At 33.7% G+C, this 27,955-nt stretch overlaps 2 protein-coding genes across 6 annotated transcripts in view; both read left to right on the top strand.

Moving 5' to 3' along the window:
• PROS1 (protein S) overlaps window positions 1-4,693 on the top strand; it is a 96,171-nt gene extending 91,478 nt beyond the window's left edge. Inside the window, exons 14-15 of the mRNA XM_031958866.1 lie at window positions 507-732; window positions 4,117-4,693. Of these exons, the coding sequence (XP_031814726.1) occupies window positions 507-732; window positions 4,117-4,277 (387 nt within the window). The 3' untranslated portion in view covers window positions 4,278-4,693. The remainder of the gene's footprint in view (window positions 1-506; window positions 733-4,116) is intronic.
• Window positions 4,694-14,646: 9,953 nt separating this feature from the next.
• On the top strand, window positions 14,647-22,371 carry LOC111719980. Of its 5 annotated transcripts, none has more exons than XM_031958863.1 (5): window positions 14,647-15,358; window positions 16,528-16,564; window positions 17,114-17,226; window positions 18,060-18,109; window positions 18,722-22,371. In XM_031958863.1, exons 4-5 carry the CDS (start codon window positions 18,079-18,081, stop codon window positions 22,345-22,347), a joined length of 3,657 nt encoding a protein of 1,218 aa, XP_031814723.1. In that variant the 5' UTR covers window positions 14,647-15,358; window positions 16,528-16,564; window positions 17,114-17,226; window positions 18,060-18,078; the 3' UTR covers window positions 22,348-22,371. The 5 variants fall into 5 exon arrangements, with proteins under 5 accessions (XP_031814723.1, XP_031814721.1, XP_031814722.1 ...); XM_031958861.1 differs by having other exon boundaries at window positions 16,528-16,617; XM_031958862.1 differs by having other exon boundaries at window positions 16,528-16,622.
• The last annotated feature ends 5,584 nt before the right edge of the window (window positions 22,372-27,955 follow it).

The following is a 27,955-nucleotide window of genomic DNA, read 5'->3' as shown; positions in this document are numbered from 1 at the left end:
GGGGTTCTTAGTTGCCCTTCTAACATTCAATCTAGTATTTTATTCCTTTGCTTAACCCTCAATGTATTTAAAATACCTTCTAGGTCAGGACTATGATATTTTGATTTTTATGTCTATCACTACCTATGTATCTTGAACATTTTGTTGAGTTGCAATGAACTAGTAGATACAAATTATTGACTTATTGAGTTTTTGGAAATCATTGTAGATTGATTTCTAAAGCATTTTGTTGTTAACACATTTTATCACTGTCATGAGGAAATTTTCTCTTTAAGGTGTCTGATACACACACAAACATCCACACCCACACCCACACCCATACACACACACACACACACACACACACACATATATACACACACACACACACATATATATATATATATATATACACATATATTCATACACATATATCTCCCTGTTAGAAATATAATAACATTTTAAATATTTAATCTAAATGAATTTATTATTAATATTTGCTTACAAGTGTTCACCTTGCCTCTCAGGATGTTCTAGTAACTATTGAAAATACCATTGTATCTCGGATGGAGGTTGAGAAATTGTGTACCCATGAAAATTCCAAAGTGGAACTCAGAGTCAGCAGGGGATTGCTGGAATTGACAAACAGTTTTCAAGGAGAAACTATTTACCATGAAGATCTGAAAACAAAACTTGCCATCTTGGACAAAGCAATGTTGGGGAAAATAGCTACCTATTTGGGTGGACTTCCAGGTATCTCTTTAAAATCTTATAGTCCCAGGGACTCTAGAAGTATGAGACTGAGAAATGTGAACTAGTTGATAATATGATTAGATGGTTTTGTCATTCATTCATTCATGTCAGTCATTCTAATTGAATGACAAAGGCCCTGTCCTTAAGGTCAAAAGTAAGCTTATATATAAGTTTGCCTTCTCCACACAAATATAAATATATACAACTTTTATTTGAAGTCTCCTGTTAATGGGGAGCTCACTACCTCTAGAGGAAACTCATTTTATTTTGAAGAGGTTTCAACTTAAGGAAGTTTTTCCTTATGTCAAATCTTTCTCTCTTTGATCCATTAATATTATTTCTACTCAATGGAGTCACATGAAAAAAGTCCATTTCCCCTTGTCATGTTACAATTCTTCAAATTTTGCTGTATCAATGTAAAATTATAAATTTTATATTTTAAATATCTCAAATAGTTTAGCCCTACTTTTTTGTGGGTTTTTTTTGGACACTTAATGAATTACAAATTCATCTAATCATGCTCTTGCCAGATTTAATCTTTTCATCATATCCACACAATACTTAAATAAGGTTGGATTTATTTATGTGAAATTTTGGTAAAATTTGATATTATTTTCAATATATTGTTGTAGCAGAGAGCTGTAAGGATGAGAAAAGGCAAAATTCTATTATACCTTTATCTTACCTTGCTATCAATATGCAACTGGTAGATTTTTCAGTGTATTTGTTTCATGATTTCATGGAGACTAATGACAAAACAATTTCAATTAAGCTATATAAAAAGAACTTTCATTTTTTTTCCTTTTTGTAGGTATGATTCATTTTCTTTAGATGTAAACTAATATTTGATAACTTTTTTGGGGAGGTTGACCTGATACTCATTATAAATTTTAAAATTAAGGTAGACTAAGGCATGGAGTTTCAAGCATGATCAATTTATTAGTAAAGCAAAAATTTACTAGTAAATATGATCTCAATTTCTCCAGCAAAATTAAAACTCAAAATGAGGGAAACAACTCTCTTTTATAGTTTTGAGGAATACAAAAAATAGGAAGGCTAGCATTATAGACAGAAGAAAATATATTTGGATGGAAATTGAGAGTGGAGTCTAACAACTCCATCCTTTCTTGCTATGACTAAGAAATGTAGATTGATACCAATTACATCTATAAGGACTGAGATAGCAAACCAGACTATTTTGGATAACAAACCAGACATCCCTGAAGAATTAGCTTTTTGGTGTAAAGACAGTAGGGCAGATTTGCTGGTGTTTATTTGTCTGCTTCAAAGGTAACAGATTTCCTTGACTGAAGAATGGGGAAGTGAATAACAAGGGAACTAGACTTTTAAACTCATTACAGGCCAGTGAAATTTCTGAATTAAGCTCAGAAACAAAGAATTATGGCTTATTTAATAGAACAAAATAAATTAACAATAAATAGGATCAATTAAAAAAGACAAAATCAGTCTGGTTATTTTAGTGTCCATAATCTCATGAAAAATAAGCATGTTTCACAGTATTTGATTAATTGAAAAAAAAGAATTTTTTTGTTTTCACATATATGATGTACTTTGTTTAGATGTAAATTAATATTAATATTTTGCAAGTTAATTAATGAATTATTCTATAATAAACTTTTTTCTTTTTGGAAAAAGATATAAATTTTAGATCATACATTTTGTAGTAGGAAGTATATTTCGTTTATGTGTAGATGATTAAATGAAACTATTTCATTTAATATAATGAAGACTTTTAGAGAGGTAGAATATTTGTAATTGGTTATAATTTTTAATCCAAAGAGAGACTTAACAGCAAAATACTGAATAACAAGTGGGCCATAGATTCCACTGAATCACAGAAACAATTAAAAATTTTGTAAAACAAAATTATAATAATGAAACAATATACCTAAATTTTAGGAATGTAGCTAAAGCACTCCTCAGGGGAGAAAATTTAATCCTGAGTGTATTTTTTAAAAATAGAAAAAGAAAGAAAAATTTATTTTTTTAAAATTAGAAAGCCAACAAATAATGACACCTAAAAAAAGCACAAAACAAGAGATATTAAAAAGTAGAGGAGAAAAAGGTAAACTTGTTATATGAGTTGATTTATAGGCTAGTGGTATAATGAAAAGTTAGTTGTTATAACATAATGCTTTGAAAAAATAATTGGATTGAGTCAGGAGACTAAATTCGATATTATAATTATAATAAATTATAAGTTTATTTTTATTATAAGTTTATTATAAATTATTATAATAAAATTATTACAATTTTTAAATTTATAAAATATTATATATTGTTATTAAAATATAATAGAAATTATATTATTAAATTATTTATATGTTAATGAATTATAATTATACAAATATAATAAAATAAACAGTAATAATTTAAATGTTAAGATAAATAAAAGTAATAATTCTGTTATTGATATTTAAACTTGAGATTATTAATTTTAGAATTGCTTTGAATTTTTAAACATAACCTTTGGCCTTCTATTGCAGAAAAAACACTAAATTGCCCACTCTGCTAAACCAGCATCAGAACTACTCACACATGTTTCAGTCTTATTATTATTACAAGATCCTCATGTATAGAGAATCAGAACTGGATGTTAGCTACATTATACTTGGCAGTACGCTTTGTAGGTACAGATAAGTTCATTTCAGAAACAGAATATGAAGAAGGTGAAAAATGTGAAGAGAAACAAAAGATATTCTCACTGTGATAATGACATAGTGCGTCAAAAGAGAAAGTCGTTGGAGAGTATTTAAAAAGAATAAGTGAACTCTGAGGGAGCCATGAATATCATTTAAATACATAATTTATTGATGAAACTGAAAAAAAAAGGGGAGAAGATTGAGAAAAAACTCTTTAAATTAGTCCTAAGACTAATTGCAGAATAAAACAACTGCTTATCTTTAAGAATATGATAGATTAGCAACCAAATTTTTAATGTATATTTGATCAGCAAGAAAATATAGCTTCAAGGAACTTGGCAAATCTGTTTTCCTTCTCCAACCCTAACCAAGTATAAGAACAGTGATTTCCAGATATTTTAAAAAGCTTCCACATTTTGTTTTTCAAAGTAAAGAAAGTATTTCATTGTTTGACTACTCTACTTCTATAGAATTTAATTAGCTAGGAAAAAAGTCCCAGAGAAACATGTGTTGCATTTTCTACTTTGAATTTGTCAGATTATTCTGATATATATGGATGGAGAAGATAATGTTTATAAATGTAATTAATAAATATATTTTATGCCGAATTGCTGATTTTTCCTTGAGGTTAAGCAAGTGATTTGGAAATGGAAAGTTAGAATGTTTTTACTAATCTGGAAATTTAATAGAATATTACAAGTCCAATATTTTTTTTGTACAGATGTTCCTGTCAATGCTACACCGGTGAATATCTTTTACAATGGATGCATGGATGTGAAAATTAATGGCAAAGAGTTGGATTTGGATGAAGCAGTCTTCAAACAGAATGATATCAGATCTCATTCATGTCCAACAGTTTTAAAAATTCCAAACACTTTCTAAAAGTGTTTCCTCTATAAGATATGATTTCTTTTTCCTCTCTGTGACTCAAGTTGCAAAGAAAGCTGAACATTATTATTTGCAATGAGCTGGGGGAAGGGATTATTTTCAAAACACTTTGACCCTCTTTGGGTAGGAAAAACACTTTTTACAGAAAAAAGTACTTTTGTGGTTCAAATAACTTTTTTTAAAAAATTGCCTCTGTTGACATTAAGAACATAAAATAATGAAATGTAAAGATTTTTTTAACTTTAATTTTTTATATTTGGTCTTTCACTTTTCTATTTAAAAAAAAGTCGATTTAATTTTGTTTTCATTAGTTTTTGTGCTGGAGTATTTGGGTTTTCCACATGAGAGGAAAATGTTTCCTTTTTCATGTTATATATAAAAAAGAAATAAAGTGAACAATAGCACTGAAACATGACTGTAGTCACACATACTTATTTCCCTACTGTTTTCAAAATAGAGCCTAGCTCAGGACCAGGAGATCATTATATACTTCAACAACAATACTAGATGATGACCAGTTCTGATGGATCAGGCCATCCTCAGCAACGAGATCAACCAAATCATTTCTAATGGAGCAGTAATGAACTGAACTAGCTATACCCAGAAAAAGAACTCTGGGAGATGACTAAAAACCATTACATTGAATTCCCAATCTCTATATTTATGCACACCTGCATTTTTGATTTCCTTCACAAGCTAATTGTACAATAATTCAGAGTCTGATTCTTTTTGTACAGCAAAATAATGTTTTGGTCATGTATACTTATTATGTATCTAAGTTATATTTTAATATATTTAACATCTACTGGTCATCCTGCCATTTAGGGGAGGGGGGGGGGGTAAGAGGTGAAAAATTGGAACAAGAGGTTTGGCAATTGTTAATGCTGTAAAGTTACCCATGTATATATCCTGTAAATAAAAGGCTATTAAATAAAAAAAAAATAGAGTCTAGCTCATAAGATATGATAAGTCAGTGAGACACAAGTTTTTCATTCATTTCAATCATATCCCATTTTTCACAATCCCATTGAGGATATTCTTTGAGGAGATACTGCAATGGTTTGCAATTTCCTTCTTCAGCTCATTTTATACTTGAGGAACTAAGGTGAGCAAGAGAAAGTGATTTGTCTAGGGTCACACAGCAAAGTACATGTCTAAGTTCAGATTTGAACTCAGGAAGGTAAGTTCTTCCTAATTTCAGGCCAAGTTTTAACTATACCACCTGGCTATACCACTTGTCACCAAAGTCTCTTGCAATCCACTGGCCCACCAAACTTTTACTTTTCTTTCCTGACTTAAAAGCTGCTAGTTGTCTTCAGTCTTGGATTCTTGTCTTGCCACTGGACTGTTGACTCTGGAGGAAAAGAGAGAAGCTGTTGATTTTGTGTAGCTCTGCCTCATTTAAACTCAATTCATTCAAAAGTCAAGGTATCACCCCCGTGAGGTCATTGATCCTCCAGTAAGGACCCAAACTAGCAGTTCCAGTTCAGGAATGCTACCATTTATTCTTCTTCCCTTTCCTCTTAGCACATGTGGTCTCTGTCTACACTTGAGGTATCCTTACATGTGGATGCTCTGTCCAAACAGTAAGACAAGAAGGAAAAAGTTAAAGTTAAAATTGGCCAAAAAAGGTAACAAGATTACCCATGTTTGCTGTTGATATGACTGATGTTGACTTAGAAAATAATTGGGATTGTTAAGAACATCATTAAAGTATCAGAATACGTAATAAATATGCAATAATTGTCAACAATTTTATAGTGAAACAAAAAAGATGAAACAATAGAAATAGAAGTTTCATACAAAATTACTACCAAAATGTGACTAAACCTCCCAATCTACAGTTCTCTTGTGAAAATATAGTTACTATACATTCTTTTTTAAAAACTAAACATTCTTTTTTTAATTAAAGCTTTTTATTTACAAAACATATGACCCTTGCAAAATCTTCTGTTCCAAATTTTCCCCTCCTTCTCCCCCCACCTCTGCTAGATGGCAGGTAGTCTAATGCATGTTAAATATGTTCAAATATGTGTTAAATCCAACTCTCTCTGTTGTTTGCTTGCATTTTGTTTTCTTTCTCAGTTTTTTTCCTTCCTTCTTGATCTGATTTTTCTTATGCAGCAAGATAATGATATATATATATATATAACAGAGAGAGTGAAAATGCTATGTTTTGGTCCACACTCAGTTCCCATGGTTCTCTCTCTGGCTCTCTCTGGTTCTCTCTCTCTCTCCCATGCCTCTCTTCATCACTGAACAAGTAGAATTGGTTTGAATCACCTCATTATCATTGTATAGTCTTGTTGTTGCTGTGTATAATGATCTCCTGGTTCTGCTCATTTCATCTAGCATCAGTTCATCTAAGTCTCTCCAGGCCTCTCTGAAATCATCCTGCTGCTCATTTCTTACAGAACAATAATATTTCATAACATTCATATAGCATAATTTATTCAACCATTCTCCAATTGATGAGCATCCATTCAGTTGCCAGTTTCTTGTCACTACAAAGAGGGCTGCCACAAACATTTTTGCAAATGTGGATCCCTTTACCTCCTTTAAGATCTCTTTGGCATATAATTCCAGTAGAAACACTTGCTGGATCAAAGAGTATACCCAGTTTGATAACATTTTGAGCATAGTTCCAAATTGCTCTTCAGAATGGTTGGATCTGTTCACAATTCCACCAAAAATGATCAGTGTTCCAGTTTTCCCACATCTCCAACATTTGTCATTATCTTTTCCTATCATCTTAACCAATCTGAGAAGTGTGCAGTGGTATCTCAGAGTTGTCTTAATTTGCATTTCTCTAATCAATAGTGATTTGGAGCACCTTTTCATATGATTACAAATAGTTTCAATTTCTTCATCTGAAAATTGTCTGTTCATATACTTTGACCATTTATCAATTGGAAAATGACTGGATTTATTATAAATTTGAATCAATTCTCTATATATTTTAGAAATGAGGCCTTTATCAGAATCTTTGAATGTAAAAATATTTTCCAAATTTATTGCTTCTCTTCTAATCTTCTCTGCATTAGTTTTGTTTGTACAAAACTTTTTAACTTAATATAATCAAAATTATCTATTTTGCGATCAACAATGATCTCTAGTTCTTCTTTGGTCACAAATTACTTCCTTTAAACTAAACATTCTTTAGTGAATGAGAGGAAGGGAAATAATTAAAAGGGATATTCATTACTTGTGTTTTGGCTGTAGAAATATTAAAAAAAAAAGTCAGTGCTATTCGAATTAATTCACAGATTTCGTATTATTCCAATCAAACTACCAAGGGGATACTTTTATTTGAATTTAAATAACAAAAGTTCATTTTTGAGAACCAAAGATCTAGAATTTCAAGGGGAATAATGAGAAAAAAAAAGAATCAAGAATATAAAGCATTTCCTAATGTCAAATTATACTGAAAAGCAATAATCCAAGCTATTTGGTACTGATTTAAAAAAATAAATCAGACTAGACAAGAGATAATAGACTTTAGCAGCTCAGTATTTGACAAAACTCAAACTGTAACTTACTTGAGAATGGTGTCCTTGTTTATAAGCGCTTTTAGAAAAATTGAAAATGGAGTACTGCAGAAAAAAAAAGATTTAGAATAACATCTTATACTACATGCTACAGTAAGTTTTAAATATATGCAAAAAGTAAATATAAAAAGATTACAAAAAAACAAAGGATACTAGAAGATGGTGCTTTTTACAACTAAGGGAAATAATGAATTCTTTTTTTAAATTTATTATAGCTTTTTACTTATAAGTTATATGCATGGGTGATTTTACAACATTGACAATTGCCAAACCTTTTGTTCCAATTTTCCCCTCCTTTCCCCCAACCCCCTCCCCTAGATGGCAGGTTGACCAATACATGTTAAATATGTTCAGTATAAATTAAATACAATATTAGTATACATGTCCAAACAGTTATTCTGCTGTTCAAAAAGAATCAGATTTTGAAATAGTGTACCATTAGCCTGTGAATCAAAAATGCAGGTGGACAAAGGTAGAGGGATTGGGAATTCTATGTAGTAGTTCATAGTCATCTCCCAGAGTTCTTTCGCTGGGTGTAGCTGCTTCTGTCCATCATTGAGCAATTGAAACTGGGTTAGATCTTCATTTTGTCAAATTAATCCACTTCCATCAGAAAACATCCTTATACAGTATCGTTGCTGAAGTATATAATGATCTGGTTCTGCTCATTTCACTTACCATCACTTCATGTAAGTCTCTCCAAGCCTCTCTGTATTCATCCTGCTGGTTATTTCTTACAGAACAATAATATTCCATTCATATACCACAATTTACCCAACCATTCTCCAATTGATGGGCATCCAATCATTTTCCAGTTTCTAGAAACTACAAACGGGGCTGCCACAAACATTTTGGCACATACAGGTCCCTTTCCCTTCTTTAGTATCTCTTTGGGGTATAAGCCCAGTAGTAGCACTGCTGGCTCAAAGGGTATGCACAGTTTGATAACTTTTGGGGCACAATTCCAGATTGCTCTCCCGAATGGTTGGATTTGTTCAAAACTCCACCAACAATGCAACAGGGTCCCAGTTTTCCCACATCCCCTCCAACATTCATCATTATTTTTTCCTGTCATCTTAGCCAATTTGACAGGTGTGTAGTGGTATCTCAGAGTTTAATTTCCATTTCTCTGATCAATAGTGATTTGGAACACTCTTTCATATGAATGGAAATAGTTTCAATTTCATCATCTGAAAATTGTCTGTTTGTATCCTTTGACCATTTATCAATTGGAGAATGGCTTGATTTTTTATAAATTAGTCAATTCTCTCTATATTTTGGAAATGAGGCCTTTATCAGAACCTTTAACTGTAAAAAAGGTTTTCCCAGTTTTTTGCTTCCCTTCTAATCTTGTTTGCATTAGTTTTCTTTGGACAAAGGCTTTTTAATTTGATATAATCAAAATTTTCTATTTTGTGATTAATAATGATCTCTAGTTCATTTTTGGTCACAAATTTCTTCCTCCTCCACAAGTCTGAGAAGTAAACTATCCTATGTTCCTCTAATTTATTTATAATCTCGTTCTTTATTCCTAAATCATGGACCCATTTTGATCTTATCTTGGTATATGGTGTTAAGTGTGAGTCCATGCATAATTTCTGCCATACTAATTTCCAGTTTTCCCAGCATTTTATGTCAAATGAATTCTTATCCCAAAAGTAAGGATCTTTGGGTTTGTCAAACACTAGATTGTTATAGTTGACTATTTTGTCATATGAACTTAACCTATTCCACTGATCAGCTAATCTATTTCTTAGCCAATACCAAATAGTTTTGGTCACTGCAAAGTATAGTATAGTTTTAGATCAGGTATAGCTAGGCCACTTTCATTTGATTTTTTTTCATTAATTCCCTTGAGATTCTCGACCTTTTGTTCTTTCATATGAATTTTGTTGTTATTTTTTTTCTAAATCCTTAAAATATTTTCTTGGGAGTCTGATTGCTATAGCACTAAATAAATAGATATAATCTCATTTTTTATACCTAGGTCATGAACCCATTTTGACCTTATCTTGATGTGTGGTGTTAAGTATGGATCAATGCCTAGTTTCTGCCATAATAATTTCCAATTTTTCCAGCAATTTTTGTCAAACAGTGAGTTCTTATCCCAAAAACCGTGATCTTTGGGTTTGTCAAACACTAGATTATTAAAGTTATTGTTCTTTGAACCTAACCTATTCCAGTGATCAACTAGTCTATTTCTTAGCCAATACCAAATGGTTTTGGTAACTGCTGCAGTATAATATAATTTTAGATCTGGTACAGCTAGGCCACCTTCATTTGATTTTTTTTTTCATTAATTCCTTTGAAATTCTTGACCTTTTGTTTTTCCATATGAACTTTGTTGTTATTTTTTCTAAGTCATTAAAATAGTTTTTTTGGGAGTCTGATTGGTATAGCGCTAAATAAATAGATTAGTTTAGATAGTAATGTCATCTTTATTATATTTGCTCACCCTATCCAAGAACATTTAATATTTTTCCAGTTGGTTAGATTAGACTTAATTTGTGTGGAAAGTGTTTTGTAGTATTGCTCATATAATTTCTTATTTTCCCTTGGCAGATAGATTCCTAAATATTTTATACTATCGTTAGTTACTTTAAATGTAATTTCTCTTTGTAACGCTGATTGTTCGAGTTTGTTAGTGATATATAAGAATGCTGATGACTTATGTATGTTCAATTTGTATCCTGAAATTTTGCTAAAGGTGTGGATTATTTCTAATAGCTTTTTAGTAGAATCTCTGGGGTTCTCTAAGTATATCATTATATCATCAGCAAAAAGTGATAATTTGGTTTCCTCATTACCTATTCTAATTCCTTTAATCTCTTTATCAACTCTTATTGCCAAAGTTAGTGAAATAATAAATTCTTAACCTAAAAGTGATAGAGATCATAAAACAAAAAATAACTAGATAATTTTGAATACATAAAAATAGCAAACTCTTGCAAAAAAATTAACGTAACTAGATAAGAGGGGAAACTTATCTGGGAAGAAAGTGCATCAAATATTGCTAATAAAAACTGATATATGCACATGTGTGTATATATATATATATATATATATATATACATGTGTGTGTGTATTTAAAACACAGAATAGATAAGCAATTCCCTAGTGGATTAGTGGTGGAATGATATGAATCATTTTCAAAAGAAGTACTGCTAACTCTCAGAAACTATATAAAAGACACCTCAAAATCACTAATAAAAGAAATGCAAAGAAAAATAAGTGATGTTTTAAATTCACATCCAGCAATTACAGAAAGATGATAAAAAAGATAAATCATCAATGTTGGAGTAGTTGTAAGAAGAAAGCACATTAATACAATGCTACTGGGGTTAAAAATTTTCCCAACCATTCTGGAAAAAATATTTGGAATCATAAAATAAAATTACTAAACTCTTCCTATTCTTTTAAACAGGGATCCCACTGTTGGCTTATATACTCTCAAGTCAATATAGATAGGAAGAAAGGCCCTATGTATACTTTAGCATGGTGATAGAATAATGGTACTTTCCACTTATACTGTCCTGTGTAGTGTTTGCATATATAATTTTCTTAGCTCTGATTATTTCACTTTGCATCAGTTCATATAAGCCTTTCTGTGTTTCTCTATATTTAGCAATCTTCTCTTTTCTAATAGAATGGCAATATTGTACGTTCATGTACCCAATTTGTTTCACTATTTCCCAACTGATGAACATGCACTCTGTTTCCAGCTCTTTATTATCCTTCAAATTGTTAATGTAAATATATTGTGATATATATATATATATATATATATATATATATATGTATAAAACCTTTCTTTTTATCAATTACCTTCTAGCAGTGGAATCTCTGGTTCAAAATTTCAGACATTTTGCTCTTTTTTTTTTTTTGCATAAATCCAAATTGCTTTCCAGATTTTTTGAAAAAATCCACAACCATATCTGCCACTCCTTCAATGTTGACTATTCCTATGTTTTATTGTCTTTGTCAACTTGCTAACTACAATATGAAACCTCAGTTATTATGATAAACATTTTCCACTAATAATGTGGTTCATTCTTTCATATAGTTATAGTTTGCAATTTTTTTGAGAATTGTTCAGTTTTTTAAATGATTTCTCTATTGGGAAATGGCATTTGGTTTTACACACTTATTTTAGCTGCCATTATATATTGAATATCATACCATTATCAGAGATATTTGATAACATTTTTTCCCAGTTGACGATTTCCCTTCTTATGTTTTACTTTTGTTCGTGCAAGAGATTTTCAATTTCAGATAATCAAAATGATCTATTTTGTCTTTTGTAATTCCTTATTTAATTAAGTTGATCACTTGTAGTCATGAAGGACACATGATCTACTTTTCTTCTAATAATTTTATATATAGTCATCTCTGTTATATAAATAACATATCCATTTCAAATTTGTTGTAGTATATGGTATGAGATGTTAGTCTACACCTAAATCCTGCCAGACTACTTTTCAGTTTTCCTAGAAGTTATTTTCAAATAATTAGCTATTTCTTTTAATCTTTCATTTTAATAATACTTACAAATAATGATAGATTTAGTGTTTTTCCTCTGGTCACCTTATCGTTGAATTTGAATTTTTAATTCAATTTGTTACTCTTTGGGGTATTATTGGACATTTGGGTATATTAACATTTAGTATTATATTTTTTATATGTGGTTTTCTTTAGTCCTTCATATGAAGGAAACATAAATGTTTTAAGTTCTTATTGTTTCTATCATTAATTCAATCTTAACAGATGCAATTTAAGCAAAGTTTCTTCCCCATATACTAATAATCAGATAAGTAACTTTAAATCAGACTTGTCCTTCAAAAGGTAGAAGCTTCATTTTCATGTTATACCAATTATTCTTCATTCTCCTTCTGCTTTTTCCTGTGGTTTTTTTTTTTTCCCCTGAAATACCTTCCTGACTTTTTTAGGTGATTAGATTGCTTTTTAAAATCATTAATGAATTAGCAAACCCAATGAATTTAGGGTTTTTTAAATTTAGCAATTTCTTGATGTTTAAAGACTTCCTTGAAATAAATATTTTTTCTGTAAATATTTCAGTTCATTTGTTTCCCAATGTCCATATTTTTTTCTACATAGGAAAACAAGAGTTTTTCTGGATAATGTTGGTCTCATGACTCATGCAACTTAATATAGAAATTGTTTTATTCCAGTTTCTGTGATTCTTCCATATTTATCTTGAAAATCCTAGAAGCATTCTACTGTTTTTTAGAAAGTGATCTTTACGTCTGGTGAAAGCCTGAAGTATTTTTTTGCTTATCATTATAACTCTAAATTTTTAATACGAGGTATCTAGGTGTTTTAAATCTTGTGTTTTTCCTCATGGTGGTCCTGTGGATTCTTTTCAATTTGTCTTAATTGTTTATTTGTTTTTGCCAATTAATAGGATGTTTCCTTGAAAAAATATCTTGAAATATAATATCAAGAGTCTTTTGTTTTTCTAACTTTACTGGGATGTAAGTAATCTTGAGTTCTGAGAGTCTCTCTTCTGGGTCTGTGGTTTTTTCCCAATAGTTTAAAAAATTCATTGGATTGTTTGAGCCTATATTTCCAGTTGTTCAGCATATCACACAATTTATTTTATCATTGTTTGTTGTTATGCATTTTAGAAATTTTCTTTTGTATTATCTATAGTGATTAAATTTTTGTTGTTTCATTTAAAAATCTTTTTATTCTGCTTGAATTCTTCCCTTTTAACTTTTCCTAGAGTTATTTAGTTTTTTGATTTTTTTTAATACTTCCAATTCTTGCTTAATTTCAAAATTTTCCACTAGTCATGGGCTTGACCCCTTTTTTTCTAGGCCCTGAATACATGAACCATGGCTTATTTTAATTAGTTCATTAAGTAGACCACTTAATTTGTCTTAATGGATTTACTGCTTTGAGAATTATATTTGAATCATAGAATTTTCAACATCAGAGAGTGTGGATATATAGTGGAGAAATAAATATTCTCCAGAAAATCTAACTATGGGAAATATTATTAATATTGTATTGTGTTTACCATGAAGATGACTTTGCCTATGTCTCTTGATCCCAGTGAACCCCAAATGTAAATAGGATAAGTCTAAGACCCTGTAAGAAACTTAAGAAAATCAGAAATCCTCCTCTAATATTATTCAGAAACTTTTGTAATTGGTTCTTGCATAGCTACTCCTGCTTCTGCTGGGCAGTTTCAGGCAGTAGCAACATGATGTTTTCAAGGCAAAGGGAGACAGAAAGGTTAAGAAAGGAGCTTGGGGGAGAGGAAGAAAGAAGGGAGAAAGAGGAGGGAAAAGAAAGGAGTGGCAGAAAGAGTGGAAAGAAGACAAACAGACTGCTCGATCATATATTTCCTTCTGGCCTTTATTATCTGTGATGAATTTTATGTTTCTCAGGCAGAAAGAAAGGTCTATGTAAAATCAATTTCCTGCTTCCATTCAATATTAAAAAACTAATTCTTTACTTAATTTATAATTCTTGCTTATCTGTTAAAGACTTTCCTTTTGAAAATTGCCTTGTATGCCATGTCAGCTGGTAGGGTGGACCCAGGAGGTAGAAGGGGCTTGGCTTCTGAGGCAGAAGGTTGTGTCTTACAGGTGTTAGATTTTTTCTTAGGATGCAGCACTTACTCCAGTGTCTCCTTTCTGCGGATCCACCTACGCAGTGCTGAGTGGGCTAGGCACAGGGTAATGCCAAAGGAGAGTAAATATAAATGGCCAGTTTTGCCATAGGCAGGAGAAGGATGCAGATATGTGCCCCCCCCCCCCCCCCACACACACACACACTCTTGCTCCCTGCTGAGATAACAAATAAAGAAAAGGCTGTTTGGCACTTTAACATTGGTCTTGTCCCCATGTCTATCATGGGAAGATTGGTATGTACGGCCCTGATCAGTAGCCTCAGAGTGGGAGGTTACACTTATCTAATAAGATACTAATCCAAATATGGTACTCAAGAGAGAGAGGAACTGATCCTGGGGTTAAAGATTCAAGAGCTTTGCCTTCATCTGTTAAATATATATGTGGTCCTCTATTGAAAGGGAACTAGTAGATTGGTGAGGATGGCAAATTCTACATTTAATATAGTGAGAACTAATTGGGATGAATTTTGAGTCCCCTTTGCACTGTTAACATTGTCCCCAACATGTCACTATCCTCAAACCTTTCATCTCAGAGGTGGATAAACTAACTGACTGCAAGGGGACATAAAGATGGGGGCCTATGATGTCACAGTGACAGCTTGTCTTCCTATCTGGATAGGACATTTCAGGGCTCATTTCTCCTAAAGGTTCCTGGGAAATAGATCAGCATCCCAGGACACAGTCCTTTTCAAGATAATTACCTATGTTTTTCTTTCTTTGTTTGTTTTTACTCTTTACTCCCTTACTTCTAGTGGAAATCCTAAGGTTCCTTAGCTTTCCTCTATTGGGGAAACTTGTGGCTACTAAGGACATTTGCATTTGGACTAGTCAGGTTCCTCATCTTTCCTGCTTCTCTTGAACTCTTCCTGGTGAGAAGTATTTTGGAATTAAATTAGGTCTTGGTGGGTGGGCAGAGGGAGGGGAGGTTGCAATTGGAGTCACCATACGTTGTATGAGTAAGATTTAGAGAATAGGTGATCTAAGCTGGGTTCCTCTGCCTTAGTTTTATGATAATGTGATTCATTCCTTATTGCCTAAAGTGATAAAACAAAATTCTTTAAAATATCTCAAAATTAAATCCATTGTATTCTATTTTTAAAAAATAATTGAGTACTAGCTTCTAAGTTTGGAAGAACTCAGTTCAAATTCTACTTTTGACATTTATTAGTTGCCTGACCCCTGGGTGTATCACCTTTCACCATATTTAGTTAGATGGTATACTGAGTAGAGTGCTGATTGGAATCAAAAAGATCTGAGTTCAAATTTGACCTCTTACTGTGTGAACTTGGGCAGATCACTCAAATTCTATTTGCCCTAGTTTCTTCAACTGCAAAATGGAGAGAGTGATAGTAACTCACATTCCAGGATTGTTGTAAGGATCAAATGAGATAATATTTGTAAAAAATAAACTTAGTATCTACTAAGTTCTAGACAGTTGGAACACATTCTTCCTTAGTAGGATTCCTGACTCTCTTACCTAAAACTCATCATCTAGGATGGCAAGCATGATGAAATCAGTGGCTTAAGAATAAAAGAACCTGAGTTCAAATATTCCCTTTATAATTTACCTTGTTGTGACAGTGAGAAATCATCCTGGGTTTCAGTTTTCTTTTCTATAAAATGAGGGGTTGGCCTCTTAAGTTCCTTCAATATAAGCCTATGATAATGAAATCAGTGTTTATATGATTTATACACACGTATAAGTGTCTCTTAAGATTCAGAAAACAATGTTGTTGACCATGGAAAGTTTGTGATCCAAGTATCTAGAAGAGGCTATCTATGGAATTATCTCCTAAAATTACTAGCTGATACATGAGATTCCATCTTTATAATTTTATTATTTTAATAGAAATCATCTCTATATTTCTGTTAAAATTTTCCTGGAAAAAAATATCCTAGAAAACTAAACTAAGCTCAGCACAAATTTACTTATTGAATCCTTTCTTTAGAATTACTTTTAATAAGCATTAGGAAGGAGGGATAATATAGCAGGCCCATTGATGAAAGTTTTCCTAACATGAAGATGCTAACCCATCAGGGAAGCAGCACAACTGAACTGTGGAGATGAGAAGAAGGTATTGGAGCATTTGAACTGGGAAAATGGATCAGTGAGAAAACCTGCTGCTATGCTGAGTATACAATACCCAAGGGTTGGGAGGGAGAAGACATTAGAGTGGATAGGTAGAGAAGGGGCACTGCCCTTCCTGACCCAGGGCTAATGAAAGTGGTCAGAAGAAAAGAAATTATTTTCATCATTAAGATCTCAGAATCCTGAGGAAGCAGAGCAGTGGTGTATAAAGAGAAAAGAACACTGAGTCCTTTCTTTCAGTGAAGAAGCATGACTAAGTGGAGCTATACACAGCCCACTCCTGGCAAGCAACCATCAGGGCACATGCTACATATGTTTCCTCTGTTTTTAATGATTATGCTTATTAAGCTGCTCTGGGATTTGGCCATGTGTAGTACTGTTAAAAGGGCTCATTTTAGTTGATTTTATGCCTTAGGCTCATCTATGCTACATACCTGACAGTATCTTCCAAAAAACAATTTCTTGCCATTGGGAATGTTATGGAATGTCACTAACATTAACATTATGTTGATTGATCTTCCTTCCATACCTTCAGATTAGTTCTTTCAGATGGTACAAAGGCTTGGAGAAACTGCAGAGGTTCTATCCAGAGGTGACCATGAAGTTCATGGCCTAGCAAGATTTCAGGGGCACTACAAATTCCTCCAGGTTTGGCAGCATGTTAATCTTCCCATCCACAATTCAAAAATATATAGAAACTTAATCTTTCAGAGTTTATGTAAGTAAACATTTAATTAAAACTCAGTTCTACACTTGTGTGACATCTGAGGCTGAGAATTCTACATTCTGGCCAACTTGAGAAGAGTCACTTCACATGGAGAAATTTAATATCGTTCTATTTGGTTCAGAGGGTGTAATCAGGAACCATATGAAAATTACAGAGACAATTTTAGATTTGATGTCAGAAAGTAGTTTTCTAACAATCAGAGCTGTTGAAAATGAAATGGGGCTCTCTCTTGCTGGAGGTTTTCTGACAGAGGCTTAATAAGCTCTTGTTGATTATGCTAGAGACAGGATTCCCACTGTAATTGAAATGAAATGGATAGATGTGGTGTTCTTTTAACTTTCAAATTCTACTGAAGCAGTGAGATTCAAATCTTATGTCATCATTTTAACTAATTGTTATGGTCTAGTAAAATCAATATCTCTCTGGACTAACCTGTTAGGGATATAGAGGGGATCAAATAAAATAAGTTATATGACAAAAAGGATTTTGCACAAGCAAAGCATTATATAACTGTCAATTATTATTACAATGTATGAAAAGTACTTTTGAATGAATGAATAACTGCTTGTTTTTATTAATATTAAATAAAATATTTTTTCAAATCATATTGCTAGAGATAATAGGCATTGAGTTTTTAATTTAAAAATAAGATGTAGTTTAGGCATGTGGACTAGCAACTGTATGAATAATCATTCTCTTGGTAGTTTTTACTGGCTTATTAAAATGTTTTACTTCTTAACATTTTTTTCCAAAGAAAAACTTCCATTAGATCAATGGGGAGAAGACAAAAGAAACTGCCAAATGGTGAGATCTTTGGCTTTTATTTGTCTAAAATGTCCCACTACTACACCTTTCCATAGTTTTTATTCTTATTCTTTGACTTCATTGATTCACGTTTTTTAATTGTTCACTTTCATTTCAAACTATTCCTGTGTATGTCCTTGACCCTTTTAAGAACTGGGTTCTCCTAGAAGAGTAGAGAAAGCAGTGTTCTAGGAATTGGACCTGGCTTCCAATCCCAGCTCAACCACTTACAAAATAATATAATCTTGTACAAATCATTCTAATCCCTTGGAATTGCTCATTTCCTGATCTGTAAATGGGGATAATAATACCTCTGCCCTATATACATTATTGGGGAGTAATGAGGATCAAATGGTAAATGTACTATACCTGAAAATATTCTGAAAAATTTGAAAGCCCCATATAAATATAAAGTAATATTATCATATAATGCCTATAAAGTGCTTGACATGAATCAAATATTAATAGTAATCTAAGATCATATCTCTACCATCCCTTCCCACTGCTCCTTATTCCCCATACTTGCCTTTTCCATGCATGATTATATATGTGTGTGTGTGTTTGTGTGTGTCTGTGTTATTTCCTTACCCTTGCTTACAATCTTTTTATCAGCAAACCAACCTCAGCTTCTACTAAAAGGCTATCACCTAACCAAGAAGATGGTGATACCATGTTCTTCACACCAGAGTATATCATTATGCCTTCAAGATTACCAGTCTAGGTCTGCACTAATGCCTCATCTCAACTATCAGAGCAGAGCCAAGTCATCTCATCTTGATCATAAAACCTTAGTTGCATCTTCCCCAAACCTCAAACTTGGGATTGAACCTGCTCAATTACCCCAGGCTCTTCAACAGGCAAGTGTTATGCCAAGATACCAATGCAACTACCAGGCTACCACCACCCCATCAACAGGAACCACAGTTTTGTCTTTACCATGCCCTGACTCCTGGACCAGGGTACCTGTTCCATCTTTCCCACAGCCTGAATACCAAGCAGCACTTACACTGAACTCTAACCACCATATGGAGGTTCCATCCATCCCTGAACATTTTAAAAAATCTCCATCAGATTCTGACCATTTTCCAGTGATTTCCCAAGATTCTGACCATCGGGCAGAGGATCAATCATGTTCAGCTAGCAAACCTAACACCACAGCTGTACCATCATTAAACCACAGCTACCAATCAACAGCTACAACATTACAATGGCCCAGTCAACAGACTCCAGCTCCACAAGGTACCAGAACTCGGTCTAAAATGACAACTTCCCTGGAGCGGTACCTTAACCACTGGCACAGGGCCATATTTTCCCCATTATCATATCCTGATTCATCTGGAACTGCACCATCAGACTCGGACCACTGGATTAAGGGGGCAAATGCACGGATATCATGTCCTGACCACTTTCTAAAGACAAAAACTTCACTGTTAAAGCATCCTGAACACAACTCTTGGATCTTCAAAGCTTCTACTTCATCATGCTCCAATCAACAGGTCAGGGCCTCACCTGTGCCACCACCATGCCCTAACCATAGGGAAACCATTACCACCTTTGCACCCTTTGAATCCTTTAATATCCCAGGTGAGAATCCACCAGGCCTTCATTTTGAAGTTAGGGATACTACTACACCATCAGCACAACATAACCACCAGGATATACCTCTACAAAACCTCAATGGCAATACAGAAGATTCTATGATTGTTCCCAATCACTCGACCCAGGTCATACAGAATAAAGAGCCATCTTGTAATCCTGAACACCTGGCCAAGCCTCCACTAGATTCTGACCATTGGCCTATGATTTTACCACACCTCAATTGTTGGACTACAGTACCACAGCCAGCCCCTGATCATCCAATTATTCAATACATAGACAACCAGACCAAACCACAGCTGGTTCCTGAGTACAAGCTTGAGGGTCCACCAAGCATTAACCCAGTTTCTGCTGAGGGTCTTTCTCCTCTGAAATACTGGGCTACATCTCTCCCAGATTCTAAACTAGATATAGAAATTCCACCACATACCAACCAACTAACTACATTTCCAACTGTCTCCAACCAGGGGCTTACAGCTGTATCAGTTCCTGATTCTGAGGAAGAGGTATCAATGGGTTGTAATCATTGGGCTCAAGCTCAGATAGAGATAGCATTAGATCCAAACCACTGGAGCAATGTTTCCTTGGAGTCAAATTGTAAGGTCATGGCTCCACAAAGTCTTAACTGCCAGGATCAAATTCCTGACAGTGACCACCAAGCTAATACTATTTCATCAGTTCCTGAACATGATGATGCCACTATTATGGTTCTTAATCATTGGGCAAGGGCTTCATCAGACACTGACCAACATGTGGAGCTTGAATCTGATCCCATTTACAGAAGAGAGGCTACATCTGATCTAGACCATGTCACAGGGCTCCTAGACCCTGATAATCAGACTCTAACTCTATCAGGCACTGGTCTTCAGAATGAGGATATAACAGATCTAGAACATCTGAATGAGACTACAATAGTCCAAGACATGATTACGAAGGCTCTCCCAGCTTCTTGTCATTGGGTTGAGTCTATAGCAAATCCCCAAAACCAGATCATACCAGCAGACCTGGATTATAAAAACAATACTCAAATTGCCTTCAATCACAATATCATGAATATACCAGGTCATGATCATGTGACGGTACTTCCAATTATCTCTGAACACCAGAATGAGGACACAGTAAGCTCTCACCACCAGCAAGATGCTGAATCCTTGGTGGATTATGAGACCAAAGTTGTACCTAACCAAAATTCCATAGACATCTTAACTCTAGACCATATGCCTAAAACTGAGGAGATTGCAGAATGTGGGACCCTACTTTCCCTGATCACTGACTACCAGGATGAAAATTTATCAGACTGCACTGATCAGGATGATGATGTACTACTGCTTCCAAGCTCTGATTTTGAAGCCATACATCCATTAGATTTGGACAATGGGAATGAAATTCCACTGAGGACAAAACATCAGTCTAAGATGCCTTCAGAAACTGATCATCAGACTAGAGTTACATCGGATGTCTCAAAGCAAGCAATTCTTCCTTTTGGCCTGGATAAAAATGCCAAAGAAGTTATGTTGGATTCTGATAATTATGACAAAGTTTCCTCATTTTCCCCATACAAAATCATGCTGCCACCTGATAACTCCAAACCAAGAAAATCTTCATCATACTTTGACAATGGGAAAGGGGTTTCCCCTAATCAAAATCACAGGGCTCTACAACTGAGCACCATATCCCAGACTGTGACTCCAGCAGAATATAGCCAACAGAATCCACAACGATCTTGCTCCTGGGCGGAGGTTTCCCTAGATTCAAAACATAGAGTAATACATCAACAAAATTCAATTCATAAGCTCACCCCTCCATCACAGCTAAAGAGTTGTATTGAGAACCATCTGAATCTTGATCACCAGATTAAGACTCTGCCAAGTTGTAAACACCAGGTAAAACATCAACCATTCATGAATAATTGGGCTAACATTCCATCTGACTTCCACCCCTTGAATGAAGATGGGGAAAATAGAGAAGCTCCATGGTGTTTAACATATATCAAACCATATACCATTGAGGGTGAGACTATCACTCACAGAACTGTTAATAATATCATCAAGTCTATCCCCCAAGAGAAAATTAAAAATGACATCTACAAGCAAATTCTCCTGCAGCGTATAAAGGATTGTTCACATTTTGAGAATGGCTTATGTCTAACATCTACTTACTCAGTCTGCTTAATTTGTGCCTCCTGGATCCCTTATGGCTGTCCTCATGTTCAGGAAATAATAAATCCTTGCAGAGCACAATTGCTGTCCATATCATCATTACTGCCTGGTTCCAAGGAAGAAATGAGTGTGAAATTTGTTTTACAAGTTCCCCAACTAGAAGCAGGATCTATTTTTACTATCCGATATCCGGATTATAGCATTTCCCGTCATTTTTACCATAAAGCTGGGAAATCTTTTCATTCACAATTCAGTCCTTCTAAATCAAGTACCTTCCTCCGAGAGCCTAGTTCAAAACTTACGTGGCTTGATTTTATCCGTGGCAAGTCTTGTCAGCCATATGGGAAAAAATTATATGGAAGTCAAAATTCACTTTTAGGGAAAATGCACATAAATTCCAACAAAGAAGAAAGGACAAAGAAATCTGAAAAGGTTTTAAAATCTTTATTAGAAAGAATTCAAAAGAAAAGAAGTGCAAATTAAATGAACAACTTTACTCTTCAAAAATAATTGTCTTGTATATTTGAAATGTATATGATCGTTATTATTCTTTGTAGTTCAACAGAAAGATACTGAGTTTGCTATTTTTTGGAGTTAATAAGTTAATAAGGATGCTAGGCATATCGAGAGAAAAATATTCATAGTCTTCCTTCCCATTTCGCCCATACAGACTGACTAGTCTTCCCAAGCACTGTTTTTGTTTTTGTTTTTTTCTTTTAATAACGTTTTATTGACAGAGCCCATGCCTGGGTAATTTTTTTACAGCATTATCCCTTGCACTCACTTCTGTTGCGACTTTTCCCCTCCCTCCCTTCACCCCCTCCCCCAGATGGCAAGCAGTCTTATACAAGTTAAATATGTCACAGTGTATCCTAGATACAATATATGTGTGCAGAACTGAAAAGTTCTCTTGTTGCACAGGAAGAATTGGATTCAGAAAGTAAAAATAACCCGGGAAGAAAAACAAAAATGCAAACAGTTTACATTCTTTTCCCAGTGTTCTTTCTTTGGGTGTAGCTGCTTCTGTCCATCCTTGATCAATTGAAACTGAGTTAGATCTCTTTGTCAAAGAAATCCACTTCCATTAGAATACATCTTCATACAGTATTGTTGTTGAAGTATATAATGATCTCCTGGTCCTGCTCATTTCACTTAGCATCAGTTCATGTAAGTCTCTTCAAGCCTCTCTGTTTTCATCCTGCTGGTCATTTCTTACAGAACAAAAATATTCCATAACACTCATATACCAGTTTACTCAACCATTCTCCAATTGATGGGCATCCATTCATTTTCCAGCTTCTAGCCACTACAAACAGGGCTGCCACAAACATTTTGGCACATACAGGTCCCTTTCCCTTTTTTAGTATCTTTGGGATATAAGCCCAGTAGAAACACTGCTGGATCAAAGGGTATGCACAGTTTGATAACTTTTTGAGCATAGTTCCAAATTGCTCTCCAGAATGGCTGGATGTGTTCACAATTTCACCAACAATGTATCAGTGTCCCTGTTTTCCCACATCCCCTCCAACATTCCACATTATCTTTCCCTGTCATTCTAGCCAATCTGAGAGATGTGTAGTGGTATCTCAGAGTTGTCTTAATTTGCATTTCTCTGATTAATAATGACTTGGAGCATCTTTATCTATGGCTAGAAATAGTTTCAATTTCTTTGAGAATTGTCTGTTCATATCCTTTGACCATTTGTCAATTGGAGAATGGCTTGATTTCTTATTTAGAGTGAATTCTCTATATATTTTGGAAATGAGGCCTTTTTCAGAACCTTTGACTGTAAAAATGTTTTCCCAGTTTATTGTTTCCCTTCTAATCTTGTCTGCATTAGTTTTGTTTATACAAAAACTTTTCAATTTGATATAATCAAAATTTTCTATTTTGTAGTCAATAGTGATTTCTAGTTCTTCTTTGGTCATAAATTCCTTCCTCTTCCACAGGTCTGAAAGGTAAACTATCCTATGCTCTTCCAATTTATTTGTAATCTCATTCTTTATGCCTAGATCATGAACCCATTTTGACCTTATCTTGGTGTATGGTATTAAGTGTGGGTCAATGCCTAGTTTCTGCCATACTAATTTCCAATTTTCTCAGCAATTTTTGTCAAATAATGCGTTCTTATCCCAAAAACTGGGATCTTTGGGTTTGTCAAACACTAGATTATTAAAGTTATTGGCTGTTTTGTCCTTTGAACCTAACCTATTCCATTGATCAACTAGTCTATTTCTTAGCCAATAGCAGATGGTTTTAGTAACTGCTGTTTTATAATATAATTTTAGATCTGGTACAGCTACGCCACTTTCATTCGATTTTATTTTCATTAATTCCCTTGAAATTCTTGACCTTTTGTTTTTCCATATGAACTTTGTTGTTATTTTTTCTAGGTCATTAAAATAGGTTTTTGGGAGTCTGAGTGGTATAGTGCTAAATAAATAGTTTAAGTAGTATTGTCATTTTTCTTATATTTGCTTGCCCAATCCAAGAGCATTTAATATTCTAGTTGGTTAGATAAGACTTAATTTGTGTGGAAAGTGTTTTGTAGTTTTGGTCATAAAGTTTATTTTCCCTTGGCAGATAGATTCCTAAATATTTTATACAATCACTAGTTACTTTAAATGGAATTTCTCTTTGTACCAAGCACTGTGTTAACCGATGTATTTTAGCATTACTATTTTAATAAGGATTGTTATAAACAAACCCTTACACTAAGTTGTAAAATCTGCCATAACAGTATTTGGCTCCCTTGCCAATGATATGGTTTGTAACTCTTTTACTATGTGAATTGCTAATTCATGAAATTATTAAATGAATAGATATTATGAAGGAAAATAAATTTAAAAATAAATAATATAAAATGCAAATGAATAAATAATAAAATAAATATTAAATGAATAAAAGGACTATAAGGCAGCCCCTCTGGATCAAATGAAGGTAAACATGATTGGTTCTTTGGATACTTGTTGGGAAAGACCATAATAGCAGCAGGAAATAAAGACAGAGCACAGAAGGTAAAGGGGCAAAAGACACAAAAAGTATAGAGAGAAGTTACTTGGGGAAGGGAATACAGAAACAAATGGCATGGGTATGAGGATTGCAGTGTGAATAAAGGCAGACAGTGCAGAGGATTTTGGGGGGTAGGGAAAGTCATGTAACCATGGATTAGAGTTGGGAACACTCAGAAGCATGGACTAGATGCAAGAGTATTCAAGAGCAGGAATTTAGGATTTCATTTTTCTGGGATTTTGATTTGGGGGCAGACTTCCACCTATGCCATCTTGGACACTTAGTTCAGGAACATATCTATATCATTCAAAATTATTAATAATATGCTAGGATTACTTTAGTAACATAACCACATCTCAAAGTTATATTTGACATTCTGCTAGTCTTCCTGTGGATGTCTTAACTATGCTTCCTGGGTCCATTACAAATTGAAGTTACCTAATATTAATTGGATCCTTAGGTGTCAGTATCCTTTTATTCTATCAAATTGCCATGGAGACTCATCCAAACCTTCTCTTCTCTTTCTCTACTAACTCTCAGTAAAAGACTTCATTGAGAACTTTTTTTTCATCATCTCAGAATGCAAATAGTTTGAGAAAAGGGATTGTTACATTATTTGTAATTATATCCCCACTGCCTAGCAATTTTTATTTTTTGTTTGGCACATATTACTTAATAATTTTTATTGATAAGTCACACACCTAAAATTCCTACACAGTCAACCCTAACTTCCTCCTGCTTTTTCCCAATCTGACCTGAAAAAATGGCTCTTCTTCCTAAGGCCAACCCCTGTATTATTGTCTTGGACCTTATCTTCCAATTTCTTGGCAGCTTACCTTTCAATTATCTTCTTCCCTTCCCTTTTTAAATATTTGTTCTCTATTTATCTCTAGATTTTTCTTTGTTACCATTAAAGCATTTAAAAACAAACCTCTTCGGTTTGATTCAAGGTGGTTTCCTATCTATCTTCTTTCAATTAAGAGCCAAATTCCTAGGGAAACAAATAAACAAACAGTACAACTTATTGCTTGTATATTTTCTGTTGTCTTGTTTATTTCTCTATTCATTGTTGGAGTGTATGACTCCTGATTTCCTTATTTGATTGAAGCTGATCTCGATAAAATGACAAATGATCTCCCACTTGCCAAATATGGTGATCTTTTTTCAATCCTTGTCCTACATCTTTTTTCATCAATTGACACTGTTGACCATGTTCTCTCCCTCTATACTCTCTCCTGCTTCTCCTATCTATATGACCTTTCTTTTTCACTTTCTTTGTTGGATCATTATCCTTATGATTCCTTAATTGAGAATCTATTCTGAAGCTCTAACCTGTATTTTCTTCTCTCTGTTGCATACCCTCAGTACACTTTTAGGACAACTAGGTTGCATAGTAGATAGAGTAGTGGATAAATCATTGGTTCTGGAGGTAGGAAGACCTGAATCAAATTTAGTCTCAGACACTTATAGCTGTGAGACCCTAGGCAATTTATTTAACTTCTGTGTTCCTGTTTCCTCAACGACAAAATGGGGATAATAATAGGACCTACTTTCCAAAGTTGTTGTAAGGATCAAATGATACAACATTTAAGTTCTTAGCACACTGCCTGGCATATAATAAATGCTTATTCCCTTCTCATTCAATGATTTCATCAACTTCTCTGGGTTTAATTATGTCTAGACTGTTGATTCCTAGATCTATAAATCCAGTTGTGATCTCTCTTCTGAATTCCAGTATTGTTTCACCAATCAAATATTGGACTTAAATGGGGTTCATAAATGTATTAAACTCAATGTGTCAAAAACAGAACCCAATTTCATTCTTTTCAAATCTACCCCTCTGCAAACTTTTTTTTAATTATCATTAAGGGTGCCAAAATCTTTTTAGTCTTTCAGGTCCTTTGTTACCTTCATGTTATTTTCAACTCATTTTCATTCATCCCATTTATCCAATTATTTGTCACATTTTGTTTCTTGTTTCTATATTTACAATATTTTTGGGTATCTTTTCCCCGTCTTACTACTTTCATAACTACCATCATAATTCAGACACTGATCACTTCTCACTTAGAAGGTAAGGTCCTTTCCAATTGTCTTTCTGCTTTAAGTCACTCTCACTCCAGCTTTCCTCCATATAAGGCTCAAGTTATTTTCTTAAAGTTCAGGTATAACCATGTTATTCCTCTGTTCGTTAAAATCCAATTGCTCCTGATTATCTCTAGGTTAAAAGATGTATCTCTCACCTTAGTTTTTAAAGTACTGTCTCCAACCTACTTTTCTAGCTTTTTTAATGTGTTACTTTCCTTCTTGCACTTGGTAGACCATTCAAACTGTCCTCTCTGTCCTTTATTCAGAACACTGAATCTCTTCTCTACATATTTTTGCATTTGTAATATATCATGAATGAAATACCTTTCATCCTCCCCTCAATCTCTTAGAATCTCCTACTTCCTTCAAGGAAGCTCAAGAGACATCTTCTATGTGAAGCCCTTTCTAATCCTCCTAGTTGGTACTATTTTCCTGTTTAAAATTACATGGTACATATATTTTACTACTTCTGTATATATTTACATCTATACATTTTTTTCTCTCCAAAAGAATAAATTTTTTTTGAGGAAAATGAAAATAAACATTTTGTCTTGAAGAGGACCAAAATAACATCACTCTATCAGGGTCACAGTATGGTGTGTCTGACTGTGACTGATGAGACCAATATGATTTCAAAAAGTTGTCTACTGCAAGTAAGGTACAAATGGTCCATATGAACATTTAGAGCTGAGATGTCTCTAAATTCGATTATTTCATGTTTCTTTTGCTTTGCTCATAAAACTCAGCACCTTCTTTAATATGGACATATCATGCTGGGCTAGCATCTTCCATGTTTCACAATCTTCATTTTCATCAAACCAATCAATATTTGCAGAGGGTTCTGACCCAAAGGAGAAAATGTAGTTCTGTACACCAAATCTTTAAAAGCTGCATACATTTCACTGTTGCCAACTGTGATGTTGATTTAGCTTTCCCTCTAAGTTGGCAACAAACTGTCCAAGCTTAGAAGTGCTTTGATCTGTTGATGTTG

Source organism: Sarcophilus harrisii, chromosome 3, assembly GCF_902635505.1.
Source record: "Sarcophilus harrisii chromosome 3, mSarHar1.11, whole genome shotgun sequence".
Lineage (NCBI taxonomy): Eukaryota > Metazoa > Chordata > Mammalia > Dasyuromorphia > Dasyuridae > Sarcophilus > Sarcophilus harrisii.
The sequence above is the reverse complement of the archived record's forward strand: the minus strand, read 5'-3'. Positions and strand labels throughout refer to the sequence as shown.

Excerpts from the sequence above, each read along its gene's own strand:
- LOC111719980 (XM_031958864.1), top strand. The coding sequence starts at position 18,079 with ATGGGGAGAAGACAAAAGAAACTGCCAAATG. Across the intron at positions 18,110-18,721 it reads ACAAAAGAAACTGCCAAATG|CAAACCAACCTCAGCTTCTA; the intron begins GTGAGATCTTTG and ends TCTTTTTATCAG.